The 15,529-nt window shown below is 38.3% G+C and overlaps 1 protein-coding gene across 10 annotated transcripts in view; it reads left to right on the forward strand.

The window, feature by feature from the left end:
• RCOR3 (REST corepressor 3) overlaps positions 1–15,529 on the forward strand; it is a 62,813-nt gene that overhangs the window by 32,019 nt on the left and 15,265 nt on the right. For all 10 annotated transcript variants that reach the window (XM_032289144.1, XM_032289136.1, XM_032289143.1 and 7 more), the window contains one exon: positions 7,404–7,481. In XM_032289144.1, the coding sequence (XP_032145035.1) occupies positions 7,404–7,481 (78 nt within the window). The remainder of the gene's footprint in view (positions 1–7,403; positions 7,482–15,529) is intronic.

Genomic DNA, 15,529 nt, shown 5'->3' on the forward strand with positions numbered 1-15,529 from the left:
TTTTTTTTTTTTTGAGATGGAGTTTCGCTCTTGTTACCCAGGCTGGAGTGCAATGGCGCGATCTCGGCTCACCGCAACCTCCGCCTCCTGGGTTCAGGCAATTCTCCTGCCTCAGCCTCCTGAGTAGCTGGGATTACAGGCACGCGCCACCAGGCCCAGCTGATTTTTTGTATTTTTAGTAGAGACGGGGTTTCACCATGTTGACCAGGATGGTCTCGATCTCTTGACTTCGTGATCCACCCGCCTCGGCCTCCCAAAGTGCTGGGATTACAGGCGTGAGCCACCGCGCCCAGCCTCATTTTTTAAAGTTTATCTTGTGTGCAACTTAGAAGATACCTCTGCCTGTTTTAGATTTGAATCCTAGCATTACTGCCTGTTACCTCTGTGATCTTGGGCAAATTATATAACCTCCATAAGCTTCAATGTTCTATCTATAAAATTGGGAATAATAATCATTCTTCTTTTGTAGGTTATTGGGAATTATTTATGGTACATGTAGATTGTTTGGTAGTGCTTGGCACATTTTGAATGCTCAGTGAATAATGGTTGTTGTCTTCATCATCATCATCATCAGTAGTAGTAGTAGTACTAGTAGTATTGTACGGGTACCATCATCATAACCAGATAGTAGTTAAGAATCAGCATCTAGAGTCAGTGAACTTGTTGAGTTTTCATCGTGGCTACACCATCTCCTTCCTGTGTAACCTTAGAGAAGCTCTTTAACTTCTCTCAGCCACAGTTTTCTCATCTGGAAATGTGGATAATAGTATAGTGATTCAGAGGAATTAAACCAGATAATATATAAGTGCTTAAAACAGTGTCCGGCACATATTAAGTACTCAGCTAATCATTTTTATTAGATCTCTGGCCTTTCTTAGTTGTCTTTTCCCGTTCTTTGTTTATTTTTTTCTTATCCCTTAAATCCGTGTATTCTAAGTCTATACTTTCCTGATCTATATCAACCAACCTTAACCCTACACTCTATGCCAGTGACTTCTGAGTCGTACTTCTCAAGCTGTGACTTTTCTCAAGCTCCTTAGCTATAGTCGCAGCTGCTTACTAGGTTTTTCCCTAAAATATTTTTTCCGTTTCCTGTCTGTTGAAACATCAGAATCCTCTTTTATTTTTTATTTATTTATTTTTTTTTTTGAGACGGAGTTTTGCTCTTGTTACCCAGGCTGGAGTGCAATGGCACGATCTCGGCTCACCACAACCTCCGCCTCCTGGGTTCAGGCAATTCTCCTGCCTCAGCCTCTTGAGTAGCTGGGATTACAGGCACGCGCCACCATGCCCAGCTGATTTTTTGTATTTTTAATAGAGACGGGGTTTCACAATGTTGACCAGGATGGTCTCGATCTCTTGACCTCGTGATCCACCCGCCTCGGCCTCCCAAAGTGCTGGGATTACAGGCTTGAGCCACCGCGCCCGGCCTAGAATCCTCTTTTATTTATCCCCTGCTCTTATCCCTTTCCCAACACATGTAAACTAAAATGATAACCAAGTTATGTGAGTTTTATTTCTGAAATTTCCTTTAAATCAATTGCCTCATTTTTATTTTATTATTACTACCAATTTAAGTTCTTACTCTTGCTTGCCTGACAGTAGCTATCTTGTTGATTCTTTTTTTTTCTTTATTTTATTTTTTTGTAGAGAAAGGTTCTTGCTGTTACCCAGGCTGGTCTTGAACTCCTGGGCTCAAGCGATCTTCCTGCCTGGGCCTCAAAGTGCTAAGATTACAGGCATGAGCCACCACACCCTGCCTCTTGTTGATTCTTTCTGTTACTTCTCTTCAGCTGGAGTTTACACATTATTGCCAATATTATCTTTTTAAAGTACTGGTCTGATCACTGTCACTCATCTTTAAGCTATTTGTTAGCGGATTACAGTAGAAGTAAATAGAGATTTGTAAGAAAATCATGTTAAGAAATTTGAAATTCGTCCAGAGTTAGGAAACTACTGAAGGACTTTAAGGAGAGGTGGACCATGGTCATATTTACAGTTTTTAGCTCTATCTTTTTGCATTTTCTTGTGCTTTTTTTGTAGTTGCTTTAGGGATTACTATATTCATCCTTAGTTTATCCCTGTATACTTAGTTAATATTACAGTAGTCCTCCTTTAATCTGTGGTTTCACTTTCCATGGTTTCAGTTACCTGTAGTGCAGATATTTTGAGAGAAAGACTGTGTTCACCTAGCTTTTATTACAGTTGTAATTGTTCTATTTTTAGTTAGCTATTGTTACTCTCTTATTGTGCCTAATTTATAAATTAAACTTTATCATAGGTATGTATACATAGGAAAAAACAGTACAGGTTGTGCATCCCTAATCTGAAATCTGAAATGCTCCAAAATTCGAAACTTTTGAACATGATGCTCAAAGGAAATGGTCATTGGAGCATTTTGGATTTGGGTTTTCGGATTAGGGATGTGCAGCTGGTATGTATTATGCAAATATTCCAAAATTCCCTGAAATTTGAAACACTATCATAACATATACAGGTTGAGTATTCCCTTACCCAAAATGCTTCTGAAATTTGAAGCATTTTGGATAAGGGAATACTCAACCTGTATATGTTATGATTTGGTACTATCCATAGTTTCAGACATCCACTGGGAGTTTTGAACTGTATCCCCTGTAGATATGGGAGGACTACTATATATTACTACTTACAAAATATAAGAACCTTGCAACAGTATGGTGTTTGATCAAGATTCTCTATCTTAAACCTGTTCAGATTTTTCTGTTCCTTGTTATTCACCCAAACTGCTTTTCTATTAACTCTTTTTCTTCCTTAATAAACATAGACCCCATTTTCTTCCTCTGCTTTCTTACCATCACTTATTCTTCAACCCTTTCTAATCCAGTTCCTGCCCCGTATAGTAAGCCAGTTCTACTGAAACACCTATCTGAAGATATTTATGGGCTGACATGGTGGCTCATGCCTGTAATCCTAATGCTTTGGGAGGCCAAGACAGGAACGTCACTTGAGGCCAGGAGTTTTGACACCAGCCTGTGCAACATAGCGAGACTTCACCTCTATAAAAAAAAAAAATTTAAATAGCCAAGCGTGGTTGTGTGTGTCTGTAGTGTAGTCCTAGCTATTCAAGAGAGGCTGAGGTGGGAGGATTGCTTGAGCCTAGGAATTAAGGCTTACAGTAGAAAAAAAGATCATTTATGAACAAGTGGCCACATCTAATGCTGCCTTCTTGGTTTTTAACTCCTATGACTACTCAGTAATGTTTGACACTGTCAACCATTTCTTTCTTTTTGGATTTTTTTTCACTTGACTTTGTGACTCTCTTGAGTATGTATGTGTATAGTACATATGAAATAGTACATATTTAGAAGGCAGCTGTGCTTACCCCTATACCAGCAACCTGTCTCATATTTGGTTAAATGCTTAGCCTTTAGTCAGACTATAAATGCAAGATGCCCATCTTCCAAACCACAGCACTGTTCTTTAGAAAATTTCTAAAACATTTGCCTGTAATTCTTTTTTTTTTTTTTTTTTTTTTTTTGAGACAGAGTTTCGCTCTTGTTACCCAGGCTGGAGTGCAATGGCGCGATCTCGGCTCACCGCAACCTCCGTCTCCTGGGTTCAGGCAATTCTCCTGCCTCAGCCTCCTGAGTAGCTGGGATTACAGGCACACGCCACCATGCCCAGCTAATTTTTTTGTATTTTTAGTAGAGACGGGGTTTCACCATGTTGACCAGGATGGTCTCGATCTCTTGACCTTGTGATCCACCCGCCTCGGCCTCCCAAAGTGCTGGGATTACAGGCTTGAGCCACCACGCCTGGCCTTTGCCTGTAATTCTTTAAATGCACTAAAAATATAAAGGAATAAAATGTACTCAGTCACCTGTATTCATACTTCATTCTCTGTACTACTCTTACTATACTTAGGTACTGTTTTTATTGATTTTTTTTTTTTTAGAAGGAACTTTAAGCTTTCACTTCCTACCTTGGGGCCAGTGCAGTGGCTCACACCTGTAATCCCAGCACTTTGGGAAGCTGAGGCAGGCGGTTCATGAGGTCAAGAGATCGAGATCATCCTGGCCAACATGGTGAAGCCCCGTCTCTACTAAAAATACAAAAATTAGCTGGGCATGGTAGTGCGTGCCTGTAGTCCCAGCTACTTGGGAGGCTGAGGCAGGGGAATCACTTGAACCCGGGAGGTGGAGATTGCACTGAGCCAAGATTGCACCACTGCACTCCAGCCTGGCAAGAGAGTGAGACTCTGTCTCAAAAAAAAAAAAAAAAAAAAAAAGTCCTATCTTGGTTATTTATTTGATGTCTGACATTTGATGTGTGACACAGTAAAGTGTCATGAGTTTAAAAATTCTGTTAACCACTGCAACTTTTATGTCACAAACATCTCGTATACAGTGTCCAAACTAAATTCTTCCACACTCACCATAGTTTTCTATTCCAGTTTTTGTATTCTCTGTCTCAGTGAGTAGTGCCACATACTCTCAGTCACTGAAGCCAGTGACCACTTATCCTCAATTCCCCCAATTCTACACAATCAAGTGTTTACAAAGATGTCTTAATTTTGTTTCCAAGTTTTTATTTTTTATTTTTTTGAGACAGCGTTTCGCTCTTATTGCCCAGGTTGGAGTGCAATGGTGCGATCTTGGCTCACTGCAACCTCCACCCCCTGGGTTCAGACAATTCTCCTGCCTCAGCCTCCTGAGTAGCTGGGATTACAGGCATGCACCACCATGCCTGGCTCATTTTGTATTTTTAGTAGAGGCTGGGTTTCTCCATGTTGGTCAGGCTGTTCTCAAACTTCTGACCTCAGGTGATCCGCCTGCCTTGGCCTCACAAAGTGCTGGGATTACAGGTGTGAGCCACCATGCTGGGCCTCTAATTTATTTCTTTAACCTCTGTATACCACTGCCATCCTTCCTTCATTCCTACAATTTTAATGAAAGCTTTCTTAATTATTTAATATTTCTCGCCTGGATTGCTAAATTAATTTCCATTCTCTTTACCCTATTCTGTTCTTCACATTACTACTGGAAGTATCTTTCTAAAAGGCAGATATGATCATTTTGTTCCCTTGCTTAAAAATCCTTTAGGTTTCCTCCAATCTTTTTTTTTTTTTTTTTTCTCCAGTCTTTCTAAGGTTCAATTCAGGTATATCCTTCAATCTTTAGGCAAAATTAAAATTCCTCAGTCTGGCCCCAGCCTAACTTCTTGCCTTTGCCTTAGGGCTTTTCTGTCTTCCTACATGTTATTCTGCCTGGAATGCATATCCTCCTCTCAACCTTGTCTGCCAGTTAAATTCTTTAAAACTTAGTTTAGCGTCTTCTCCTCTGGAACACTTTCTGTAATCTTCCCCACCACCTGTTTATCAACATACATACAAGCACACCTACTTTCTCATTCTCCCTCTTTATCTCTGCATGCCTATGTTAGGTGTTTTAGTATTTATCATACTTTTTATATTTACTTATCTCCCCACTAGTCTATGAAATCCTTGAGAATTGAGACTACTTTTTATCTCTATATGTCTATCTAACATGGCCAACTGACTACCCTTGAACTGTCCTAGGTTTTACACATTTTAGCTTTGGTTTTAAGATCTCTGGTGAAAAAAAATTCTTAAATTATAAGTATTTCATTGTCCATACTAGGGGGGAAAAACAGAGGAAAAAAGTAAGCAAAAAATGCTAACCTTTAGCAGTCTAAATGGAGACTAATAATATTGCTAGTAGAGTAGAAGTTAAAAACTTGGTATGGTTGGGCCGGGCGCGGTGGCTCAAGCCTGTAATCCCAGCACTTTGGGAGGCCAACGCGGGTGGATCACAAGGTCAAGAGATCGAGACCATCCTGGTCAACACGGTGAAACCCCGTCTCTACTAAAAATACAAAAAGTTAGCTGGGCATGGTGACGCGTGCCTGTAATCCCATCTACTCAGGAGGCTGAGGCAGGAGAATTGCCTGAACCCAGGAGGCGGAGGTTGCGGTGAGCCGAGATCGCGCCATTGCACTCCAGCCTGGGTAACGAGCGAAACTCCATCCCAAAAAAACAAACAGACAAACTTGGTATGGTTTAAATTCAGGTTGTATCTTCTAGCCTTAGGAAAGTTTTTTAACTTCTCTGTGCCTTGTATTCCTCATCCGTAAAATGTTTATGAGTAGAGTCTGTTCTGCTATAACTTTTTTTGAAAATGTGGATTTGCTCTAATGCAATTAATATACTTGGGAACAATTTGAGCATAACACAAATTTTTTGTTTGTATATTATTTTTGTCAGCAAAAAACATGCACCCAGCTGAAGTGAGCATGCACATATCTCAAACATGTAACAGCTACCCCAATTTACTGTGTATTATGAACCATACATATCTGGTGTTAAAATTTCAAGTAACCCTCCTACCACTTCCACAGTAATTTACAAACTGCAGCCATTTTGACTCCCACTTCCATAGGCAAACTTCAGGTCTTTTTTTCCAAGGTAAAGTACTGTCTTTGTTGTAGCATTTATGGATTTAGAAAACATTTAGAATGTGTAAAACTGTGTTGCCATTTTTGTTACGTTCCTGTCTCATGTGGTCATTGAAGTTTTTTAATGTTATATCCCAATCTCCTTTTCCCTACAAGCCCTGTGGTGTTTATTATGGATCTTGCATAGCACACGGACCATTTCTGTTTTGTTTTTTTTTTTGAGACAGGGTCTTGGTTTGTCACCTATGCCAGAGTACAGTGACACAGTCACAGCTCACCGTAACCTAGAACTACTGGGCTCAATCAGTTCTCCCACCTCAGCCTCCCATACCCAGCTAATTTTTCTTTTTTTTTAATTTTTTTGTGGAGACAGCATCTCACTATATTGCTAGGGTGGTCTCAGACTCCTGGCCTCCCAAAACACTAGGATTGTAGGTGTGAGCTATTGTACCTGGCTAGTTCAGTGACTTTTAATGTATTTGTCATGTTATAGCAGAACTGATTGTACTTACCTCACAGGGTGATTTATTACATATGAAGGACTGAGAATGATGTTTTATACATAATAAATAACTAATAAATGTTAGCTACCATCATCATCATTATTATTGGAAAAATTGTTATTTAGTCAAAACATGGTAATGAGAAGTATTGATGGAATTTAATCTGTATGTTTGCCAGTTGTCTTTGGTTATAAAAGTTGTTGCTAAAAGATTTTCAAGACCATGATATTCAAAGATACTGAGTCTTTTAGTCTGTTAGATGTTTAATTAGTTGATATGTGTGTAAGTTGAATTAGTGGCATGTCATGCCCTAAGTGTGATTAGTATGACTATTCTCCTAAAATAAAATTTAAGAGGGTTTTGGAATATATTCTTTTCACTTACTGAGTACTCAAAAATTTACTCAAGTACACGATCTGATTCACATTTGGGGTTATTTTGTTGAAGGTTCAGAATGCTAAGCAAGTAAACAGTGCACTTAAACAGAAAATGGAAGGTGGAATTGAAGAATTCAAACCTCCTGAGGTATGTTATTGAAGAATATATGTGATTAAGTATAGTGAAAACTTGTTTTTTCTGTTATTCAGTGTTCAAGTACTATTTTGGTCACATGCATCATTAATACTTTGAAGATTGCATAATATGGATAATATATTATGTCTCTATTTTTTTTTATTTAAATGATCTTATGAGGCTTGGTTAATTGGTTTGTATTTAAGTTAAATTATTTATTTCTTGCCCTTAGAAATTCATAGCAAGCAACGTAACTAGGGAAAATAGTAGTAGGAACAGTGTATGTGAAACTAGAAGCTCATTGATGAGCAAGCTAGTATATTTCTGGGTCTTCAGCAATGTTTGCTCAAAGCCCTTTCCTGCTTGTGTGAATTGGTAACACAGCAAGAAAAATATCTCGAAAAAAAAAATTATTTTAGCAAGTTTTTATTTTAAGATAATTGTCTTTTGGCTCAGTTTCCACTTATGATTTTAATATGAGGACTTACATTCTTCTACATAAAAACAAGGTATGGATTGACCATTTTCTTAAGTCTCCTATTTCAATTGAAACCTAAATATGTTTTTGCTGTTCGTGGTAATTACAAGGGTACTTATATTTTCTTAAGGTCCAATCAGGTCTTTTTCTAGGAGCTTCAGATCTTTTTCTGGGAGCTTCTACTATCTTTTTGTCTCTCTTTCTTTTTAAGACTTCCATATTATGCTTCATATCCTGGATTTGCCTTTCTGTGTATGTAATAATCAAATAATCTTATTTGGTCTTATGGGAACTTTTTTTCCCCACAAGGGGGAAACTTAGGTTGACTGAAATGTCTACAGATGAAATATATGTGAGGTGCTATGGGGAGGCAGAATAGTAGTACTTCAGAAATAACGTACCATATGCCATCTTAGTCATCAGTGTCTTTCAGAAAGGAAGACTTATGAAAAACGTTGTTTTTCATTGTTTTAAATAATCTCTTTGAAGATGGTTAGGTTATGGAAAAGAGCAAAAAATAATACAAAGACTGATATCTCATTCCTGGCCCACAGGTAAACTGACAGACATTCGTAATGATTATTTAAGGATAATATAGTACAAAAATTACCATTTTATTTTGTTATTGCAACAAAAATTATTTTAATTTGTGTTATGCATTAAAAATTCATGAAAGCAAAGAATTTTAAATGTCTATAATTTTGTTATCTAAAAGTTAAATAAAATACCACAGATATTAAAAACATTGTGAGAATAGCAGGAAGAACTTTATGTTAACAAGTGTGAAAAACAAAACATGGGAATTCCTAGGAAAATGTGTTTTATCAAAATTGCCTTTTGAAAAAGAAAGAAAAGCTGAATAATTGATAATCATTAAGTAAAACGAAGGATAATTAACATTTTTCTCTCACAAGAAAATACCAGGCCCAGACAGTTTTACAGAAAAGGTTTACTGAATTTTCAAGAAAAGGATAATTCTAATCTCAGATTTTCCATAAAATTACAGGACAGTCTTACTTATTAACTTTATGTAAAGAAAGATGTGAAAGGCCGGGCGTGGTGGCTCAAGCCTGTAATCCCAGCACTTCGGGAGGCCGAGGCGGGTGGATCACAAGGTCAAGAGATCGAGACCATCCTGGTCATCACCGTGAAACCCCGTCTCTACTAAAAATACAAAAATTAGCTGGGCATGGTGACACGTGCCTGTAATCCCAGCGACTGAGGAGGCTGGGGCAGGAGAATTGCCTGAACCCGGGAGGCGGAGGTTGCGGTGAGCCGAGATCGCGCCATTGCACTCCAGCCTGGGTAACAAGAGCGAAACTCCATCTCAAAAAAAAAAAAGAAAGAAAGAAAGATGTGAAAGTCCAGTAGCATTTTATAGCTTTCCTATGTGCTATCTTATTTGATGTTTATGTAAATCCATACAGATAGATGAACCAGATACTATTATTTCACATGAGGAAACTGGAAATCAGGAAAGTTAACCAACTACTTCAAGGTGACCGAACGAGTAAATAATGAAACTCTGGCTATATCTTATCTTTTTAGAGTCCTGATTGGATTTCTATATTAGTATATATCATGCTACCTCTTACATTTTAAGTTTTTGTATAATAGCAAAATTATGTTACATTTCCACATTTTAATGTAGTTATTGGGTAAGAAGTTATCATTTATTGTATTTTTTGATTTATTATAAAAATAATGATCAAAATAAAATAACCAAAATGCTAACATGCTACCATCCATACACCGAAGTTGGATATTACTTTGGGTTGATTTATTGAACTTATATGAGATGGAAAATATGTGTTTTATCATCTAAAGAGTCCCCAGGATGTATTTATATTTGTCATATTATTATTACTGCTTTGGGGAGGAGGGCAACTTGAAGAGATGTGTTTCAGTTAACAGTTACAGTACAGAACTTGATGAATCAGGTAACCTATCTCCTTACCTTTAGGTTAAACCATACTGAATCAAAGAATGTTAATAACTTTTGAAATAATTACAATAAGCCATCACATGAAGTAACTCTACTGAAAGTAAGCTGTCACTAAAGTGCTTTACTTACTAATTTGGTTGTATTTCTTACTTTCATTTAGGGAAAAATTTGTTGAAGAAAGTTCATTTACTTCCACAAGTATTTATTGATCAGCTATTTCATATGAGGCACTGTGTTAGTCCCTGTGAAAAGTGTGTGGGAAGGGGGAACACATAAAGATATGGACAAGATTAGGTGATTTTTTTTACACCTGCTTTTTAAAAAAGGAACTTGCAGTCTAGATGTTATAAGACAAACTGATAAAAGTTGTGTGATAGATTTATAAGCAAAGTGTACAGGAATATAAGTGGGCATTATTCATTTTGGCAAGGACAGTTAGAGAAGGCTTCTTAGAGGGGGAATACTGCAGCTGAGGTTTGAAGGATAAGAGGGATTTTTTTGCACTGACAAAAAGGACCAAAGAGGTCATTGTAGGCAGAGGGAATAATATCAGCAATGGTTTGGTGTTGAACATTACATTCAAAAATATAAGTCTAGTAGGAGAAAATTAAAAAGCACTTTTAAAAATGAATCAGCAGGTATTCCCTGAGCACTTACATTCTTAATATTGTGGTAATTAATTGCTATTGAGAATTCCGTGGAAACATAAAACAGCCTTAAGAAGCATATTGTCTACTTAGGAGGCAAACTTGGATGCAGAGAAGGAATGAACATGGTGTATGAGAGATGTTAGCAGGGTTGAATGGGGGCATCTTTGTGATAGACATAAGTGGGCAAGGTCAGGGCATAAAGTCCTTGTGATAGCCGGAAAGAGAAGTTTGCTTTATAAACTAAGTCAAATGGAAAGACCCTGTCGTTTCTTTAGTACAGAAGGATGTAAAGAAAATTTTTTTTAATTTAGGAAAATTACCTTGGTATTATACAAGATAAATTAGAACAGGGAAACTTTATAGTTGCTAAAATATTAGGCATGTAAGTCATAAATGATAAAAGGGTATCAGTAAGGTTGGGTATTAGTTATAGGAATGGAAGCAAGTAGTAAATCCAAAGAACATTGCAAGGTAGGAAACTGTTAATACGTCTCCTTGAAAGTATTTGTGAGTGTTGAGGGTGTCACTGGCATGTCTTCTGCTTTGATGTGTTTTGGATGGAGGTAAATGGGTAGGTGGAGGAAAGATTGATGAATCAAAAAGTAAGAATAAGTATAACTGAAAAAGGAGTGCTTTTTGAAGCTATAAATTCCCCATCTATGGTTGTTTTCATGCAAAGGTGGACGACATCCTTTCATTATAGATGTTGGGTGGAATTTTTAGCATTGAGTAGAAAGTTTAACTTGGTGATCTTTTCTACCTCTTTCAACTCAGATAGTTTGAGCCTACCACTGATAAAAATGGGAAAGGTGAAAACAGTTTAGCAGGGAAAGGATAGAGTAAAAATGCTGAATTCACTAAGGATGTCATGCTTTTTGGGACCTTTCATATTATTATAAATTAGATTATTTTATATTATTGTTATTTTTAAAGCAATTTCAGATGGGTGTTTTTGTAGAAGAATATACTCTGTGATACCATCTAGCTAACTACAGCTACCACACAATTTTAGATTCCTAGATATATTCTAATTGTCTTTAAATTTAATCTCTACCAAAGTTTCTCAGTTTTAAAAGACAATGATTAAAATCAGCAACTTACCTGAGTCCTGTATATTTAAAATTTTGACCCTATTTTTTCTTCACTATTCCACCTCCTCTGCTTCCATTTCATCACAATACTGTTTAATCTTTCAACCATCCCTTCTGCATTTTTCCCCCTTTCCTCCCCTCCCCTCCCCTCTCCTCCCCTTTCTTCCTCTCCCTCCCCTTCTCCTCCCTTCCATTTTACAGGGTCTTACTCCTATCGCCCAGGCTGGAGTGCAGTGGTGTGATCTCAGCTCACTGCAACCTTGACCTCCCAGGTTCAGGTGATTCTCCCACCTCGGCCTCCTGAGTAGCTGGGACCACAGGCAAACCACCACACGTGGCTAGTTTTTTGTATTTTTAGTAGAGATGGGGTCTTGCTATGTTGTCCAGGCTGGTTTCAAACTCCAGGGCTCAAGTAATCGCCTGCCTCAGCCTCCTAAAGTGCTGGGATTATAGGTGTGAGCCACCACACTTGGCCCCTTTTGCATTTTTCCACTGAGCTGCCTCTTAAAAGGTTAGCATTGGCACAGATGACCACATTCCACAACTTTTAACTTCGATTCCCATTGCCTTTTTCTGAGCTCTTGTTATAGATAACTGCCCCTCTTTTTCTTCCTTTAACTTTTGAGAAGTTATGTTTTCTTTTATAACTCTTCTTCTGATATAGGCATTCTCCCAAGTTTTTGTCCTCAAAATTCATTTTTCCTGTCTTGGATACACAGTCTCATTATTTTACTGTGTTAGTCATATGTTCATTTAAATTATACAAATTCATCCAGACATTCAGTCAAATAAAAGAGAAAAAAAGAATGTTTAGCAATTGCAAGTGTAGTAGTGCTGGCAATTCTGCTTACACTCCATTTATTGAGTGTATGCCCCAAAGTGCGCAGTGGTGAACTGGGAATTGAGAATCCACTACTTAGTCTTAGTTTCTACAATGTCTCCTATGTATCTCTTTGAACTGAGAGAGAGAGAGAGAGAGAGAGAGAGAGAGAGTGAGAGTGTGTGTGTGTGTGTGTGTGTGTGTGTGTTTTGGTCCATTCCAGTGCTGGAGTAATACCTAACTATGGGTGTGTTGACAGACTGTGCCTGCCTCTGGCTACCTTAAGGGCATTTCAAGAGTAATCTTGAAAATCAAATTCTAGACCAATTTGAGATCTGAGTAAGATATGATTCCACTGTTTTTTCTTATAAAAATTTCCCAGACTCTTCAAAACTGTGTTTTAATAAATAAATCTGATTTTAGCCTCAAGTGGAACCTGAACTCCACCTGAATGTCTTACTACCTCATTCTCGGTATATCCCAAATTAAATCTTTTTTTTTTTTTTTTTTTTTTTGAGACGGAGTTTCGCTCTTGTTACCCAGGCTGGAGTGCAATGGCGCGATCTCGGCTCACCGCAACCTCTGCCTCCTGGGTTCAGGCAATTCTCCTGCCTCAGCCTCCTGAGTAGCTGGGACTACAGGCACGCGCCACCATGCCCAGCTAATTTTTTGTAGTTTTAGTAGAGACGGGGTTTCACCATGTTGACCAGGATGGTCTCGATCTCTTGACCTTGTGATCCACCCACCTCGGCCTCCCAAAGTGCTGGGATTACAGGCTTGAGCCACCGCGCCCAGCCTCCAAATTAAATCTTAGCCTTACCTTCCCACATCTCTCACATCAGCATTTCTTGATTTCTCAGAAATCAAATTTCTTAACAGCATTGTCCCTCTCCCAGCTTTCTAGGATTAGTCTTATTTTAGTTATAATCATACCCCTGACTTCTTGCCCCCCAAAACAAAACAAAACAAAACACCTCCCCCACTGTGTGTGTGTGTGTGCACGCGTGCGTGTGTGGAGAACTTAGAAACTGATTGCTGCCCTGTGTTTATACAAAACCACCTCAGAATCCAATTGACCCTGTGCTGTCCAGCTTCTCCCTTGGGAAAAAGTCTCTCCTGTTTCTCTTTCTTCCTTCCACCTCCCGCCCCCCCTCCACCACCTCACACCTTTCTGTTCCTTGTCCTCACCTTACTCCCCTCAGGACCCCACCCACCCTCTTTGAAAAGACAGAGCTCTGCCTTCATAGAAGACTTTTTTATTTTACAGTGAATTTGGGGGAAAAAAATGACTTTCCCAGTCCTTGCATCAATGGGACACCACATTTCATAACTGTTTTTAATGCTTAAAAAAAAGGAAAAAATACCAAAAAAAAAAAAAAAAACCTGAAGGACAAAAAAGGTGACAGCTGAACTGTGTGGTTTATTGTTGTACATTTACAATCTTGCAGGAGCCAAGAAGTTCGCAGTTGTGAATAGACCGTGTTCACTGGAGAGGCCCGTGCAGTAGAGTGTAGACGCTTTCATGTACTGTACTGTACACCTGATGCTGTAAACATATTGTAATAATAATGTCTCACATGGAAATGAGAAAACGATGGGTCAGCATCAAGCTGTAGTTTTTAAAAATGTTTTTAGTTAAACATTGAGGAGGGGGAAAAAAAAGGCTTTTCCCCCAAAGTATGATGTGTGAACCTACAACACCCTGACCTCTTTCTCTCTTCCTTGATTGTATGAATAACCCTGAGATCACCTCTTAGAACTGGTTTTAACCTTTAGCGGTAGTGGCTGTGCTGCCACAAGTGTATATATATGATGTTGTACATTGCACATGCCCTTGAATCCCTACAGTTTGGTCCTCCTCCCAGCTACCCCTTTATAGTATGATGAGTTAACAAGTTGGTGACCTGCTAAAAGCGAGACACAGCTATTTAATCTCTTACCAGATGTCACCCCTTTTGGCTTGATGCTGTACAGGTCTCTCTAAAGTCCTTGCAGTTGTCTCAGCAGCCAGTCAACTTACAGTTTATTTTTTTCTGGGTTTTTGTTTTGTTTTCTTTCTTTTTTTTTTTGAGACGGAGTTTCGCTCTCGTTACCCAGGCTGGAGTGCAATGGCGCGATCTCGGCTCACCGCAACCTCCGCCTCCGGGTTCAGGCAATTCTCCTGCCTCAGCCTCCTGAGTAGATGGGATTACAGGCAAGCACCACCATGCCCAGCTGATTTTTTGTATTTTTTAGTAGAGATGGGGTTTCACCATGTTGACCAGGATGGTCTTGATCTCTTGACCTCGTGATCCACCCGCCTCGGCCTCCCAAAGTGCTGGGATTACAGGCTTGAGCCACTGCGCCCGGCTCAATTGAAGTTCTGATGAAGAAACACAATTGAGATTTTTTTCAGTGATAAAATCTGCATATTTTTATTTCAACAATGTAGCTAAAACTTGATGTAAATTTCTCCTTTTTTTCCTTTTTTGGCTTAATGAATATCATTTATTCAGTATGAAATTTTTATACTATATGTTCCACGTGTTAAGAATAAATGTACATTAAATCTTAAAAAAATTTTTTTAATTTAAAAATTTTAATGCTTATTAAATGTAGTGTAAACTTACCAACTCTGATTTTTACTACCCTTCCAAAAGTGGATGGCCCTTACCATATTTTAATTTAGTTAAATATCACCAACTTTTCAGGCTACAACTTCTTACTGACACAAATCCTGTTTTCCCTTACACCTGGATTGCCTTCCCATTATTTGCCTTTCAGAAGCTTTTCCTATTTAAAAACCCATCTCAATCTCCAACCCTTCCTTGTTATGTTTCCCCACTTAAATCATTGTGACTTTTTCTCCTATCTTTAAATTCCCCCGTCTACTCTGTACTTTTTAACTTTAAAGTTATTTGTATTCATTCATCTTCTGATTTGTAAGCTTTCTGAAGTTTAGATTAAAAAGAAATGTCATAATACATGTTATTTTTCTTTCATTTTTTGTTTCCTTTTCATTAATGATACCTTTTCCTCCAGTTTCTGTCTTTTAGATTTAACAAACATGAATTGATCAACTTTGATTTGCCCAGGC

The sequence above is a fragment of the Sapajus apella genome, unplaced genomic scaffold (genome assembly GCF_009761245.1).
Source record: "Sapajus apella isolate SASKATOON/1434 unplaced genomic scaffold, GSC_monkey_1.0 scaffold22, whole genome shotgun sequence".
Lineage (NCBI taxonomy): Eukaryota > Metazoa > Chordata > Mammalia > Primates > Cebidae > Sapajus > Sapajus apella.